We start from the raw sequence: 16,949 nt of genomic DNA, 5'->3' as shown, positions 1-16,949 counted from the left end.
ACGGTGCTTAGTGGACAGACTACATGTCGCGAGGGCTTAAGTCAGCTACTCGAGGCAGAATTATCTTGGGGGGGTAAAAGGGAAGAAAGTAGGTTAAGATGATGGAAGGTCCAAGAAACAGTTTAATTATTGCTAGGTGATGGGAGGGGGGGAAAATCAAATGAGAGTGACAGAAGAAGATTGAATGAAATGGAATGGAAGTGAATGAAAATTTTATGAGTGACACTGGCAGGCTAATGGAAGGAGAGGAAGCCGTAATCTTGATTTGATTCCCTGGCAAATGAATAGAATGAGAGAGGGAAAGAGCTTGGAGAGTTTTTAAATCCTCGGGCTTTGTTCACTGCTAGTGAGAACTCGGATGTATTTGCTGCGACTGCAGGGAGCTTGTTTGGTGGGCAACAACTCGCCCGTCTGCAAAAAAAAAAAAAAAGCACTAAGAGGCTTGGATAAGAGCAAAGAAGGATTCTTAGAACGTTTTCATTCAAGCACTTGTTCTTTGAAGTCGGGGTTGCGTGTTTTCAAGACCCAGACCACTTTTGGTTATGGACTCCTCATCATGTTGCAGGGACAGAAAGCAAACTAGAAAGTCAATGAGCTTCAATATAACATGGCAAACAATATAAACTGAAAATGATACAAAATGTTGTATTATACATTTGTAAGTGTCCACTGTTGTGTATGTATTGTATATAGAAATGAGTGAGACTCTGCATTGTGCAGATTAATTTTGTGAATTGTTAAAGAAACTCAAACCGCAAAATGTGGCGGTATTGTTGTGCAAATGGTTCACATCCAAATATCGGAGGTGGGTTGGTGTCGCATATCAGGCTTGCTTCCAAAAGACTAATTCATTCACGGCTTATTGGCATGAGTGATGACAGCACAACAATGGCGCCGGCATTGGAGATGATGAGGAACGTCTTATCTGCTTTTCTGTCTCCATATCACATGTCTGGGTTGCTTTTTGCCCGCCTCTCCATCCACACTTATTTTTTTCTTTATGTTGGGCTTTTGTGTATGATTTATTTATTGAATGTGCTGTATGTTCACCTTTGTTAACCCATTAAGGCCTATAGCGCCTGCCAAAACATGCTTCTAAAACCTCTGTGTGACGTTAGAATCACCTCCGAAAACCTGAAGTTTTCCTGGAAATTCAACAATATTGTCAATACCTACTAAATAATTGATATCTCAGCTCCTGAAGCAGTTAGAAACATAATTCCCAAAACATTTCATAGCTTACACATGTGGTGCTCACACAAACCTAAGTTTATTATTATAAACCTTCAATGTATTATTATTTTTATTAAATGAACAACTTTGTAGCATCTGCGGGTATATTTACCTTCAACACTGGAGCGCAGTTGTAATAACCTTGGGGAATCGAGTGGTAATTATTCGTCGTCCATTCCGTTACAAAGCCATCGAAATTTTCAACATCCTCATTGTCTACAAACATATTTCTTAACAGTATGTCACTGTCGACTGGTTACATTGATTCAAAGTCCTCCCGCGCCGTTGTCAATTGCGTCATTTATTTCAGTAAGAACAGGTTAGGTGTTAGGGTGAGGCTATATATAGAGTTTACTATACAGGTATGCTGATCTGTCGAGGTATGCTGATCTGACACAACAGGCCGGCATAAAGATAGAAACGCGGTAATGCGTTCCCGGCCTTAATGGGTTAATTCAATCACCCCGCGTTTTTGTTTTTTGTTAACTCTGCTTCTTGTGTTACACGTGTTTACATGGCCTTTCAAAACCCCAATATTGGCAATATTCGAGTTTTACAAGGGTTACTGACTGCATGGAAACGTACTCACTGAATGGTGCAGGCTTGCGCAAGTGTGTGCATTTAGTGAGTATCGGTATTTTGTCTGGTTTCGTTCAAGACTGCAAAACGTTGCAAAGACTTTCGGCAGATCCTTGCAAATAATTTTTCAGCTCGACGTTTTTTTTTTTTGCTCACATAGAAATTTGGAACATGTTCAAAATTTGACGGCGACAAGAAACAGGCTTCCACTAATAGCGCCAACTTTACACCAGCTTTCTATCTGGTGCGTGTGGCAGTGAGCGCCGGTGTTACTGAATTATATGTTATTTATCAATGAGGCTCATTTGCATAGAGGGTAAGTATTCCACTAACACCGGCGCACCGAGACACAATCTGCTTGACAGTGCAGTTAGTAATGAATTTCACCATCAGCGCGTGCTTTGTGGATTAGATGCTGTCTGTTTGCTCGATTTTGCCGGTTAGCGCCACAGAAAAGCTACGCAAACGAAAACTGTTGATTCTTTTTGTTTATATTAATTTTTTTATTACTGAAATTGTACTTTTTTTTTTCTACCTCTCCCCCATCCCCTCTCCCACTCCCGCCATGAATGAGCAGACTCTGCCATTGTGAATGGAGTGTACTGGTCAGAAGCCTTGAACAAAGTTTTTGTGGATAACTTTGAGAGAGACCCGTCACTCATATGGCAGTATTTTGGCAGCGCCAAAGGCTTTTTCAGACAGTACCCAGGTAAGTGTGGGTTTGTTTGTTTTGTTGTCTTTTTTGCTGTATGTTTTTCTGTGTGTTTTGTCTCCATCTTCCCAAAATGTCGTTAATGGTTAATGATACTGGAGTCCATCAGGAAAGCAGCATGAACATGAAGAGAAGTAGTATAATTAAGTAGCTATTATTTCAATTAATACTGTGGAACCTCGGAGTTCGAACGTCTCGGAACTTGTACAAATCGGACTTCGACCAAATCATCTGAGTAAAAAATGCCTCGGCGTTTGACCTCATTCTCGGAGTTTGAACACTAAAGCAAACCATGCAAAGCTGAACGTACCTTGATCGGGTAGCCGAGTGAAGCCGAGTGATGCCGAATGCTCACGTTGCGATAGTGGAGACGAAGCTCTGCTCATTTCCAGTCAGAGCAACTGAATACTCCCGGAGTAAGTGCATTTTGATTTTTCCACGACAATTTTCTTCAACATGTGCCCAAATAAAGTTCCAGTTCCAGTGGCAGAAAAGAAAAACATACAGTGCTACTGTGACTACTTCCGTAAATACTGCACAAGGACCCCCCTTAGCTGCACAGGGTGTACATGTTTTTTACATAAATATAAATTAAAATAGGAATTTTCTGTTTTTGGAGCTTGGGAACAGATTCATTGCATTTACATTAATTCCTATGGGAAATTTTTTTTCGGAGGTTGAACAATTCGGACTTTGAACACTTCACAGGAACGAATTGTGTTCAAACTCCGAGGTACCACTGTATTTGATTGTCTATGCTTTTTAGACTAAGCAGGACAACAACACAAAAATGTTTTCAGTTTATTTTGTGCTGTAGAATCTCCATCCAGGACCAAGAACCTACGAGAAAGTTCAAAATAGCAACATGTCAGAGCTGTTGTCACACATACAATTAATGTAATTGATTTATTTCCACTATCCAAGGGATTAAATGGAAGCCAGATGAACACGGGGTCATTGCTTTTGACTGCCGTAACAGGAAGTGGTACATCCAAGCTGCTACCTCGCCAAAGGATGTGCTGATTCTTGTTGATGTCAGCGGAAGCATGAAAGGTCTCAGACTCACCATCGCGAGGCAAACCGTCTCTTCCATTCTGGACACTCTTGGAGATGATGACTTCTTCAACATCATTGCTGTAAGTTCACACAGCTGCTGCAAAAAGAATAATTTTGCATTACTTTGAAACTCACTTGGTTTCAGATTCAGATAGAGACGCGCGAGCCGAGCCTGGCTCCACTCTTGCTAAGATAAGGCCAAATTCTGGAACAAATCAGCTTTCTCCCTTGTCATGCTCTCAGCCAATTAGCAGCCTGCTAAATGAAGATTTGAAGCACAAAAAAGACAGTTATTGATTGGATCCCGCCTCCGGCTTCCAAACCATTGTTACTGTGTGTGTGTCACCACGCAAACGCCTATGTCTGATGCTATTTCACATCAAAATGTAGCCTGTCACATTGCCAGCCCACATTCTCACCACAGAACAAAGTTGTCATTATCATTTCATAGCCTAATCGTGTTATTTAGAAAATTATTCTTTTAGAAAACTGAAGAATGATAGGGAAAATGTGTTTCCCAATAATCCATTTGGCTCATTGGCTTGTTTCCTTATTATTGTTTCACTTGTTATTGTTACATTTCGCATATAATTACACAAAAACTTCCCAAGCCCAAATATATATATTTTTGTTTTGTTCCAAAATAATATTAGTTTCTTTTGAGGCTACTTTATGCATAAATAAATTGACGAGGGGTGGGAATGTTAGCCTACATCTCTTGTCTTTCATGCACTTTTATGTTTTTAATTATCACTATGTAGCAGGCGTTCCAGTTCGTGGATCATCTGCGTGTGCGGCACATTGCACATCCTCACATTGCGCATTGTTCAGCCACTGAATTAAACAAGTATATTGTACATTTTGGGGAAACTAACAATAACCTAATGATCCCGTTTGTATTGTTTCAGTACAATGAGGAATTGCATTATGTGGAGCCATGCCTGAATAGAACACTGGTCCAGGCTGACGTCGCCAACAAAGATGTGAGCCCTCTTTCACTCTCCTATTATTTCCATCCGTCGAAAGACACACAGTTCTAAGAAAATTCTTGCTGAAGCTAATTAGGGGTGTTATCAAAGCCGTACTCCCATCAAGTTAATGGTTTTTTTTTTGGTTGAATCTTAGTCATACATGGATTTTATTGGTCATGTGTGGCTTTGGGCATTCATCAGTTATTGTGTCAGATTGCCCCTATCTTTAATCAGGCAGTAAATGTCCATATTGTTTGCGTCATATTCAATTGAATTCTTCCAATTGGCACTTGTGAGTTTCAGCCTGTTTCAGCTCTGTTAACTTTATCCTTTATTTGTACTTATTCACTCCTTAATATTAGTTGTCCCTCGCACTAACTGGTGTTAAACTATTTAAAGTGTTTTAGCGGGGACAGTAAATATTGGTGCTTGTTTTGCACTCCTGTGATACAGCAGCCTATTTAAAACATATCTGCTGTCTTTTTTATTTGTACTTTTCACCTTCTTATCCTTTTTGCGTCATGCTAAACCCTTTGCACTATTTCAACATTTTAATGCAGATATATATATATATATATATTTTTTCTTTTCTTCTTTTTTTTTAATGTGGGTGAGTATGTGTATGTGTGTGTGCGTGTGTGTATGTGTATGTGTGCGTGTGCGTGCATGCGAGTGTGTGTGTATTCATTAGTTCACCAAAAACCTATTAAAAAAATCCCATACCGTTCACCTAAACCGAACACCGCCGTCAGGAGACCCGAGGAAGGACCAAAGAAAACGAAGGAAAGTGAAATTGAATGCAGATATTTGTCAACAATGAAACAACAGTGGGGTGCTTCACTCAAAAAAATGTCAGTGCTCTATATTGTAAATCAAGTTGAGTAAATTTTAATCTTTTACAATCCCAACTTGAAATTAAATAGCTACATCCTGGACTGGTGGCCAATCTATTACAGGGCAAAAATAATGTAATGGTTAAAAAAGAGTAAATAAAAAAAAAATCTAATCAACCACCTGAGTTCAAAAACATATGTAATGAAAATGCATTATATAATCTATGTATCTAATCTCTCATTATCTAATTCACTGGTATCCATCAAAATTAATACTGACGTTATTACCATCTTTAATGTGGCTACAGGGTCATGTCACTCAAAAGCGGCTCATGCAAACATTATAATGTATGTAACAAAGCTTTTATTAAACATTGTTCAATGATTGTTCATTATTACCTCAGAGCCGTATTGATATGTATTGAGTGCCCCATTGTATTCGGACATTAGTAGGAATCTTAACTCACAAACCTAAAGAACAAGTTCTTTCCCGCTGTCACACTCAAATGCAGCAGGTAATATTTGCTGTGCTCTGGGGTGCAACCATTTATTGGAACTGATTAACCTTTTTTCCCCACCCTAAAGGAAAGGTTGTGCCTTTTGCTATTTCGAGTTGGATCAGGTCGCTGGAGGTTGTTTTGACGCAATTACTGTACATATTAGTGATGCATGTGGGGGGTACACCCAAGCTCAAATAAGCAGACACTGATAGGGACTTAATACAGCTTCGGCCTCCCGCTGAGTGTGGAGAACCTTTTCTCATCCCAGCGGAGCCAAAGACCCGAGGGAGTGGAAAGTAAAGGTGGAGAGAAATAATAATTGAGGATGGTTACGGTGCAGCTAGAATGTTGATAGCCAAAAAGTGAAAATGTGTAAAAATGGATTCCCTATTTGGTTGGGTAAATTAAAGATCAATAGAACAATTTTAAAGTGTATCATACACCATATAAAAATGCCAACCAGAGAGCTTTTTCCACAAGATGCAACTAAACTGAAAATGGAGACTGTAAATAAATGTTTTTCATTTTACTTGGATTTATCTGAATGTATGTCAAGACTTTAACAACCTATACAAGCATTCTATATTTCTATTGACAGTAATATATATATATATATATATATATATATATATATATATATATAAATTATCATATTAATCGTGAATTAAAGCAGATTAATCACATTATTAATTTTGGCCACAGATTATCCTATATCGTGATAGCAGATGGTTACGTTAAAGGTAGCACAGGTCGTGTTTGAGATATTAAAAAAAAAAAGCGTTGAAGTAAAGCATTTAATAAATGTTTTGCGTATGACATTCAGAATATTTGTTCGTGTCAAACTATCGGGTGTTTTTTTTTCTTTTTAAATTATGCAAATAATTAACTGATTAGAAAAAGAGGAGGATTAGCGTGTGCAGAGGATCAAAATATGTGGAAGACGTCCTCATAACATTAAATGTCAAAATAATTATTACATAACAGGTGCTCTTTAAATTTGGCAGGCAATTTTTTTTGATAAAACACCTTTTTAATAACGCGATTAATTGTGATTAATCAAAATTTTAAGATGTGATTAATCTGATTAAAAATGTAATTGTTTGACAGCTCTAATATATATATATATATATATATATATATAGATATGAAAAAAAGAAAATACTTAAAAATATAAAAAGTTTTTTAGGCCGTCACTTCTATTAGCATATAATTAAAGGGTTAGTTTGTTTGCGTGAATTCAAATTCAAATAGCTCTATTGTCATTATTCACAAGTTACAATGAAAATCGTTAAGGATGCCCTTACGACGTGCAAAAGTACAAAATAAATAGTGTAAATAAAAACATTTATTGCCTAAAGTAAATGAATGGCAAGTTTAAAAGATCAATGATAAAAGTTAAAAATATAACACATTAAAAGAAAAATGCAGCAGCTTCCACCCTTCACTCACGTCCTTCAATGTTGCAGTTTGTTAATATTATTTATAAAGGGTTAGTTAGTTTGCGTAAAATGTGCTCAAAGCTGTTTTGATGCATAGCGTGAGTTCAGTCATTCCCAATTGTTTTTCAGCATTTCCGGGAGCACCTTGACAAGCTGTTTGCTCAAGGTATCGGAATGTTAGATATTGCTTTAAGTGAGGCCTTCGATCTTCTCAGTGAGGTATGTGCTACGCCAATGCATTATCATTTCACACATGAACTTAGATGCTCTAACATTGTCACTACGATGCTCTAATTTTCCATCTGCAAAAGCATGTAAGCTGAAGTATCATTATTCAAAAGTAATAGGACATGTCTTTACAGAATACTCAATTTTCAGCAAATAGTTAAATAAGTAATACAGAAGGGAAGTTACACACTGGATGCAATCATTTCATCTCGGTAAAATACTGTCATAACAGATATCCGTTTCAGTTTGATTAGTTGATGAAAGCTGATTAAAGATGCATTGCCTTCCGCGAAGGGAATCATATTCAGCGCTATATTTTGCATGTTGATTTTCAATCAGTTTGCATTGTGGTGTGTTGTTTGTGGTATCCTCGAGTAACTCTACCTTCCTTTATCACTCACTCCCCGTCTTCCCAGTTCAATGAGACCGGAAGAGGCAGTGAGTGTAGCCAAGCCATTATGTTGGTTACAGATGGAGCAGTGGACACGTACGATGCCATCTTTGCCAAGTTCAACTGGCCAGACAGGAAGGTGAGGCATTATAACACGCACACAACACATCATTGTCAGTATTATATGCAAGCGCAATTTTCTATTGACGTCACCAACAGCAGACTATGAATAGGTTTTGCATTTTAAACAGTTCTAAATATAGTACATAGTCATTTTTATATTGCTCAAAGCCACGTTGTCCCACCTGGCTCTGTACTTGATACCGTGCGGCTTGAGAAATGAGTGTGTGTACACATACTGTGCTTCTTTTGATAAGTAAAGTCTCTGTAAAGTGAAAGTAAATATGTAATCTCAGGGCTCCAGACTTCCCCCACCCCTTAATGGTGTTACGTTTGCGGGGTGAGGATGCAGGATGCAAGATTCAGGAAGGCGAGGCCGGCTTGCAGGAGAAAGGCAATGTGGGAAAAAAATGGTGGCATTTTGCTCCTAACATTTGAGACAGTGGGATTCAATTTTTCATGTACCCGTGCCCATTCCAGTGGTAAATTTGCAGATGTTTTTAAAAATGACTATTCTTGAATATTTAATTTGCAAGTTGATTTAGTCTGTGCCCTTAAATTTTCTGCTTGTGCCCCTAAAATTTCAGTTAGGGACCAATGTGCTCCAAGTAAAAAAAAAAAGTTACTCTGGAAACCTGGAACTTCTCAATTTGACACACAACGGAGACAAGTGTTGTCAACAACACTGTTCATTTTTAGTGATTTAAAAAATAATCACCAAGTATGTAAAATGAGGCTTCAAAATCATGAAAAAGAAATCTATTCTCTCTTCTCTCGGACGCTGTGGGTGTATGTGCTAAATACACTGAAACCACACACTGCTCAACTATCAATCAAAAAAACGCTACTATGATCTGGAAAAATGGATGCTACGTCCTCATGCATGTTTCTTATGCCTACACATAACTGCATGTTTGAGCTGCAAAAATATATACACTCAAAGCCTCTAGGGCTGGAATATATCACACCGGAGTGTTGCGATGCTAACCCTGCAACAACAAGGCTCTCTTAAATCAGCCACACATTTTTAGATCCTGGCTGTCAAGTTGGACTTTCATTTTTTATTTTTATTTTTTAACCTTCTGCCTTCCCTCCATTACATGCGTGCACTCATGGCTTACAACGAGGCCCTCTAAATGTATAACCCTAACCTATCTAAAGAAAGATGCATTTTCACGGTGTAGGCACCAGGTAAGCGTCGATAGAAATGACGACACTCAAACTCTTCCCATGCGGGTGTTGGTGGTGATCCCCCTCACCAACTTCTGACTGCTGCCTCAAGGCTGAGGAGCAATGAGAAGTGGAAAAGCTTCTCATCGTTCAATTTATAAAATGCCCTGCTGATAATAGAAGTCTTCAGTCACTGTCGCTCTACAGAGACGCTCTCCCTCTTCTATTGTCACTTTTCGTCAACTTCAGTCTCACGATCACACCGAGTCGCTTTGTATCAGAATGGAAATGACTTTTTAATAGTATTTGCACCAGCAAATCTAAATCTTAATCATGAAGTCTTTTCAGAAATCCCGCCCATAGGCTTCAGGTAAACAAATGTACTTTTGCGTTTATGTTGTAAATATTTGAAAGGGTATTCGTCGTATTCATGTGTGCATTCAGGTGGGTTGGAGATTGCATGCTGCAGCTGCTTGTTTGTACTTGTGCAGCATTTTGCACTGCAGTCAACCACTTTCATATTTAATAAGCGGTCGCTGTAATTTGACCTGTCAATGACCGGTGAAGTGTACTTCTCAGACTTCTCTCATCTATAGGCCTCAATGGAGCAACTGTAAACATATTGACATAGTATGTTGTTGTCACATTGACGATATAATCCGATAAAATACATAGCAGCTAACAATGAAGCAACAATATTTTTACTAAAAAGATATTGACTTTGAACCGAGCTGAAACTAATCATTTATTTGCTATTGCTGTAAGACAATATCTACAAGTCTATAGGATACATCATAGTAACAGTGATGAATCTATTTTTGGAGGCGAACCTCAAGAGAACAAAACAAAGGAGTCTAATAAATGTATGGTGCACTTATTTCAAGAGCAGCCATTCAAAATAAGATAAACAAACACACTCTCATTCAAACGTGCTGTGCCCCATCCACACACGTACAGTAAGCAGACACATGCTGTCAGGGTGAAGAAAGGCAGTGAAAAATATAGGCTTGGGTGCTATGACAGCTGCGCCCCTAAAAGGCTTGCATTTGGTCCAATCTGGAAAAGTATGTACACACAAACTCACACACATCTACAGGCTGTACCTGTTGTGACTGATTTTGTATTGATGGTTATCTAATGACTTGACACAGAAGTTTATGTAAATTTATGTCATTATTCCTCACTGATTAATTTTGTCCTTTGGGTTCATAAACATGATATTAATTCATATTTAAAACTATGATTTATTAGGAAAAATCTGTAACTAAATCAACAGAACAGTCCTGCTAATCACTCGCATGCCACATAATGAACCCACCGTGCCACCGTTTTGTTTTGATTGCATTATCTTCCCCTTGCTGGCGTGGTGGGCTCTGTGGAAATACGATTAAGATGACTGACGGGTCCTATCTGCTCTTTTTCCTCAGGTCCGCATATTCCCCTACCTGATTGGCCGAGAGTCGGCCTTTGCAGATAATCTCAAATGGATGGCATGTGCTAACAAAGGTGCGATCGACATACTTTGTTCACCCATATTAAATCGTTGTTTTTTTTGCTCAGAGCGCTTACAGCGTGTTACTTTGCGATACACAAACACATCTGCCATTGCAATGATTGGGCTTTGGTGTGTGGGTGTAAACTTTGAAGGTCTTCAAGATGAGGATGAGCTTGTATGCATGTACGTTTGAGTGTGTGCTACCTGCCAAACATTTATTATTATGTATGTGTATTTTTTAGGCGTGTCAAAATTAATGTATTCATTTTGAGTTAATTTAAAGTTGATTTAACACCACAAATTATTTTCTTGCGCGATTAATGACTGCCCCTTACTTGGAAAGCCTGCACTGGGGGAATTCCAGTCGCAACGCAGCAGGCACGTCCACCTCAAAATTTAGCAGTAATCAATTTAATAATAATGCATATATTTGTGGAGATTGCAGGGGTCATATTGTATTGTACAATTTTGTGCAGAATTTCACAATTTATTTCATGTTAAAGATTAGATAGCTCTTAATATGAAAAGAAAAATGCACTGAGCTGTCACCAACGTCTTACAAATGCAATTATGCCATCTAGTGGCAGAAAATGACCTCAACACAAATCGATAACACACTCGTTTTCTTACAGTACATCTTTTTAATTTTTAACTCAATTTTATTTTTTTAATTATGAAATTACTGTATCAACAACTAGAGGTTGCAACCATATTTCTATTCCATTTTTACGTGAACAAAAGTATGAAAGTTAGAAAAAAATATGTTATTGTACATTTTGAATTTTTTTTGGGGGGGATTAGTCGTGAGTTAACTATTGAAGTCATGCAATTAATTACGATTAAAAACAGTTAATCGCCTGACACCCCTAGTATTTTTTATGCTACTGCATACCCATCAGAACTATTTTATACATCGACCAGCCTTACAACATTAAGGGTTCTATATCCGTAGATGGTGCTGTTACGGTCCACAATATGTCATGGCTGTTTATTTGTGTTTTGTGTTGTGGGTGTTAAACTTTGCCCTATCACATAGCTAATGGGGACTTACGTCATTTCTGTGTTTTTGTCCGCCCCACATTTGCTTTTCCAGATAAGAGTAGAGGTGTCCAGCCTGGTTTTGCAAATCATTCCGTCGAGCACCTGCTTATTATTTCTTGTTTGTTATTTTCGGGACTCGAACTCCCCGTCAGAATGCTACCCCATTCTCCACCACTTCCCTGCTCCCCATTTTATTCCGACTAGCATCATTTGTGCCCTAGCACATAACAGGTGCCATTGCGTTCAAGCGTACTGGTTTTCGTGCTGACACAAGCCTCATTGCGCTTCTTTTAGGAATTTTGGATTTGTCAAAATTGGTTGATTAATGGACAATCATCAAGTTGAAAAGTGACAGCCGGGTCTTGGTAGGTTTGCAGGTGGACTTTATTTGTCATCATTCATTTAGGTCAATTTTGGATCATTCAGAAATCATCAGGGAACTTCTGTAGTCAGTTGGCTGCACTGAGAGAAAAGGGGTGATTAATTTTGCACGTTCTACTTTTTAGATATTTGTAAAAAAAAGAAGAAAAAAAGTTTGAAATGTATACATTTTGTTCCACTTCACGATTATGTCCCACAAAAAAATGTGTGAAGGATATGTCTTCATGAAAAAAATCTAATTTCGGATCTTCATGCAATTTGCTGGCAACCAGTTCAGGGTTTATCCCGCCTACTAGCCCAACACAGCTGGGACAGGCTAAGAAAGAAACATTGTTCATCTATATTACAGACTTACATTTTTTGGTAACAGTTTTCAAAATCAATCCGTCAATGCCAAATGTCATGCTAATCTCATAGTTAGACTGTGCTGGAGCCTTTTATAGTTATTCTATTTGTTTTATTATGGCCAACTTTCTATTAGAGACAGAGAGTTGGTTATGTATAACTTATGTACTTATAGTAAGGCCAACACATAATAAAGACTCGTTACACTCATGAGTCATGACATACTTTGTCAACAGCACGTTGTGCGTATTCTCGCTAACGTCTGGTACCACAAGAGGTCCATTAGAACATATTTATACTCTCATCACGACCATTTCACACTGATGCTCTCCTCGCCTGTACCAGGTGTACCATGTCACGGAAAGCAGGGAGGATTCATTTTTTTTGCTCCCCACCTCATCTCGCTCTCCGTCGTGGCTCAGCCTGAAGGACGCCCTTAGGCCTCCGGAGGGACCAGTCATTCTTCACTCAGCGCCTTGATAAACGATGCTGCTACATTGAGGCAGCTTGTTTTGTGCCTTATGTGAGCCTCTTCAGTGTGTGTTGTAACCAACGACCTGGTGGAATAATAGCTGGATCCCAGAGTGCCTTGGTACGAAAAGAAGAGGACATGGCTCACTTCCTTGTCAAGTACGAGATGCTATTTCATGCTGCTTTAATAAAAACAATTTCAACAATGCTTTATGTTTTTGCATTTTCTGCTGTTTTGGTTGTTGTTGAAGTTTTGACTGACTTTTCCCCATCACACATCGCTGTTATGTATTAGTCTGGACTCCTCTGGCGATGGCCCCTTTCTCCATGTGGAATAAAGGTCACTGCCTGGACTGATGACCCCAAAATCAATTTCCTCTAGCTATGATTTTTATGATTGTGATGGTGACAGTTTTCTTTCATGGACGGGTAGAAATGTGCTCTCTTTCCTTTCACTTATTCTCCATGTCACTTTTTGCCCTCTCTGTCTGACTCACTCCTTCCCTGATTCTTTTTGCCCCCTGTTGAGATAACAGCGCTTTCCCTCGGCACAATGGTGACATTATCGTCATATGAAATAGCATCACATTTGGATTATACATAAAAGCGTTTTTGCACAACACTTACATAGCACTTACTTACTTTACCTGTCTCCAAGCCCATGCTGGTTTTCCTTTCACTTGTGCTCGACTCCAGGAATCATGTCGCGATTGCGCAAACATGCATCAAGCGTCATCTCGAAGCTGTCTGCCACCTGCTGAACTGTATTTTACGTGCAATTCCTTAAAATGCAAGAAATGATTCTGAAAACATTCTGATGCTTTTTGAGGATATTGATTGTGTTGCACTACAAGTCTTTTTTTTTTTTTAATGACACACTTTGGAATTTTCATTCCTGTTTGAAGTAAGAGTGGTAGCTAAGTGAAGAGAAGTAGCCAATTCAAACTATATTATTGATAATTCTATTGGAAATTCTCAAGAGTTTCTTCTTTAACTTTTCCCGACAGGTTACTTCACTCAAATATCCACACTGGCAGATGTCCAGGAGAATGTGATGGAATATCTCCATGTGCTGAGTCGTCCCAAGGTGATCGACAGGGAGCATGATACAGTTTGGACTGAGGCCTACATTGATAGCACCGTAAGTTGCTGAACTCAATTTCACACAATCTGTCGAAGAACCATAACCATTTTTTTTTTTTAATAACACCTTTCCTCGCTTCTGTGGGTTTTTTAAATGGTGCATTTACTTTTTTTTTTTTTTTTGTGGTGGGAAAAGAAGCAATGTTTTAACACTCCATTTGTTTGTGTCACAACATGTGAATGTGTTGTGTGAAGGAAGCAGATGCAACAATTAAGCAAATAAGCTGTTTGAGTGTTTGGGGGGGGATGAAAATATATGATCTTTCTCTGGGTTGTTTGGAGATGCAGTATACGGTACAAAATGACTCTGTTGCTTTACTTATACATGACCTGAGCTACAGTAAATCACCTGAACACTATATCGCTGCCGTAGGGCCAAAACCTCATAAGTCCATATTTTTACAAAAATCTATACTTTTGGTCAGTCCTCATGTGTGGGTGTCACTTTTACGAATTATTGACCAATCTAAAGTGTTGAAAAGGGCTTGTTCTTTTTGATGATGCAATGTTAATATTTGAAAAAAACGTCGTTATTAGAATCTCCTGAAAAGTGACGAATATTTGTCATTTGCAAAATCAGTTAAGTGAGCCGCTGCAATGTCAGATCCAGTTCCAGTACAACCTGATCTAATCACATTATAAGACGCAAAATGTATGTAAGCGGGAGATCGTTGCAGCGTCTGATGCGGACTCTGTATCGATCAGTTGTGATGAAGAAGGAGCTAAGCGGAAAGGTGAAGCTCTCGTTTTACCGCTCGATCTACGTTCCTACCCTCACCTATGGTCACAAGCTGTGGGTTGAAAAGAACAAAATCCCGGATACAAGCGGCTAAAATGAGTTTCCTCTGCAGGGCGACTGGGTTCCCCCTTAGAGATAGGGTGAGAAGCTCGGTCATCCGGGAGGTACCGCTGCTCCTCCGCATTGAAAGGACTCAGTTGAGGTGGCTCGGGCATCTGGTTCGGATGCGTCAATGATTAATACAATGATTTCATGTTTTGCTCTTCATAAGAGGAATGGACATCAAAGTGTGGATTTATACCAAAATAATACAAAGCAGACTTCCATGCAACTGATGATGGAACTATTTCCCTCAATGTTCTGTTCACAGCTACCCAGTGATGAGATTATATTCTGCCTCTTGTCCATTGTTAGCTGGGCTAGGCTTCACCCTGATCCTGAATAAGATAAGCAGTATTAAAATGGATGAATATCTACCCATTGTTAATGTAGAGGCTGGAATGTGCAAAAAAATATAGATCAAAGGTCTCACGAAAATGACAAATGTATTTAATAGTCAATACAGAGTTGTTATGCTTCATTCATATGTTCTTTTGTCTTTTGTTTCTGTGTGCAAAGCAATATCTGTTCAAATACGGTTGAATGAGTTTGGCTCGAATGCCACCAAACACTTTTTCTGTGTTCATTTCTTCTGGATGAATGTGAGGGGTCACTGGCATGATTTTTGTCACCAATCCCCCCCAAAAAAGCAGTGACCTCTCCTGTCCTCTTCCTCTTTTTCCACTTGAACTGGCCTTAGCTCCCTCAAGCACAAAAGGTAAATACAAATTGTGATTTGAGATTGTTGCTGTGCTGTGTTGTGATGTGTTGTCTTGAGGCCTGTGTGGTCATGGGATTGCTTGGTCGTGTAATATGAGTTTGGTCTCAAATTCCACAACTATAAGACAACATAGTTGGAGGAACATCACATTAGGTGTCTTACTGTGACTTTAGGCTGTCCTTTCAAGGCATTACTTGTGATTGTTGTTGGTAAAGTCTCTCTTGCATGTTTGGTCAAAGATGCACATCACATCTTTACAAATGCTTAACTTTTATTCGTCAGTGGTGATGCAACGTCAGGCATGCATGGCACAGTTTTAGGGGCTTGCAGTGTGACCATAATTATTATTATTATTTTTTCATGTGCATTGTGATGTGAAAACAAGCCTGTTTGTGGCATTTGTCTCGGTCTGATTTTCTGAAATAACTTTAATTTGCATAGTCTGAATAAGCGGTTCAGAAAATGGTTGAATGGAAATGCAGCAGCCCATAATAACTGGTGGGATGATCTGCACTGATGCTTTTGTTTCTTTAAACCATTTTGGTGTTATATTTGATTACACCATTAATATGAACTGGGAATAGAATCCCATGAGGCAGTTGGCAGACATTTCACACTGTTAGGGTGATAGACACCAGTGCAGCTCAACAGAAATTACAAATAGATACAGTATTGTCTAGCATTGTGGTTATGATTAACGCGATAGTATTTATTTGCATGGTATCTTCAATCACAGCTCTGGCCAGTGTGCTTTTTTGTGTAAACAAAAGTGAAATAGACAAAGTCATAGAGACTTTCTGCACAGCTGTAGTGTCTAAAAAGTATTTAACAGGGACTGACTCTAAAATAATGGCTAATATTTTTTCTCTCGATAATTAGTTTTTCCCCATCTTAGCAAACTAATGTGACAAGGTTAGACAGATTTGGATAATTATTTGGACTAGGATGATCTTTTCATTCATTCATGTGACCATGCATGACAGTGAAACAGCTTGGACAAAAGAGTGTTAGTAATCCAAAGGAAAATTCCAGCATCCCAGATCTTACATTATAACATATTGATATTATACCTGTAATATCAAATATAACATTACAGGTCATAAAAATACGGGTAGTATTTGAGCTGCAAAAAGCAAGAAAATAAGTACACATTTTGGGTCTGAAATAGTCCATCTAATAAAGTGGTTGTGATTGTGATTGTGTCCCTTTCTGGCCGGTCGCTGATAAGATTTAAAGCCATATGGTCACAGACAGAATTTAGGAATTGAACATGAATTTGATG

The 16,949-nt window shown here is 38.6% G+C and overlaps 1 protein-coding gene across 2 annotated transcripts in view; it reads left to right on the top strand.

Annotated features, from left to right (window-relative positions):
• The window catches only part of cacna2d3a (calcium channel, voltage-dependent, alpha 2/delta subunit 3a), a 107,371-nt gene that overhangs the window by 42,184 nt on the left and 48,238 nt on the right, over positions 1 to 16,949 (top strand). Inside the window, exons 6-13 of one of the 2 annotated variants that reach the window (XM_086068362.1) lie at positions 2,390 to 2,521; positions 3,449 to 3,660; positions 4,489 to 4,563; positions 7,453 to 7,542; positions 7,968 to 8,081; positions 10,660 to 10,738; positions 13,973 to 14,106; positions 15,647 to 15,664. In XM_086068362.1, the coding sequence (XP_085924488.1) occupies positions 2,390 to 2,521; positions 3,449 to 3,660; positions 4,489 to 4,563; positions 7,453 to 7,542; positions 7,968 to 8,081; positions 10,660 to 10,738; positions 13,973 to 14,106; positions 15,647 to 15,664 (854 nt within the window). The remainder of the gene's footprint in view (positions 1 to 2,389; positions 2,522 to 3,448; positions 3,661 to 4,488; positions 4,564 to 7,452; positions 7,543 to 7,967; positions 8,082 to 10,659; positions 10,739 to 13,972; positions 14,107 to 15,646; positions 15,665 to 16,949) is intronic. The other variant, XM_086068363.1, reaches the window with a different exon arrangement.

This window comes from Leptonotus elevatus, chromosome 2 (genome assembly GCF_054856555.1).
Source record: "Leptonotus elevatus isolate MCC_2025b chromosome 2, RoL_Lele_1.0, whole genome shotgun sequence".
Taxonomy (NCBI): domain Eukaryota; kingdom Metazoa; phylum Chordata; class Actinopteri; order Syngnathiformes; family Syngnathidae; genus Leptonotus; species Leptonotus elevatus.
Note: the sequence above shows the minus strand (reverse complement) of the source record. Positions and strands in the feature narration are given on the sequence as shown.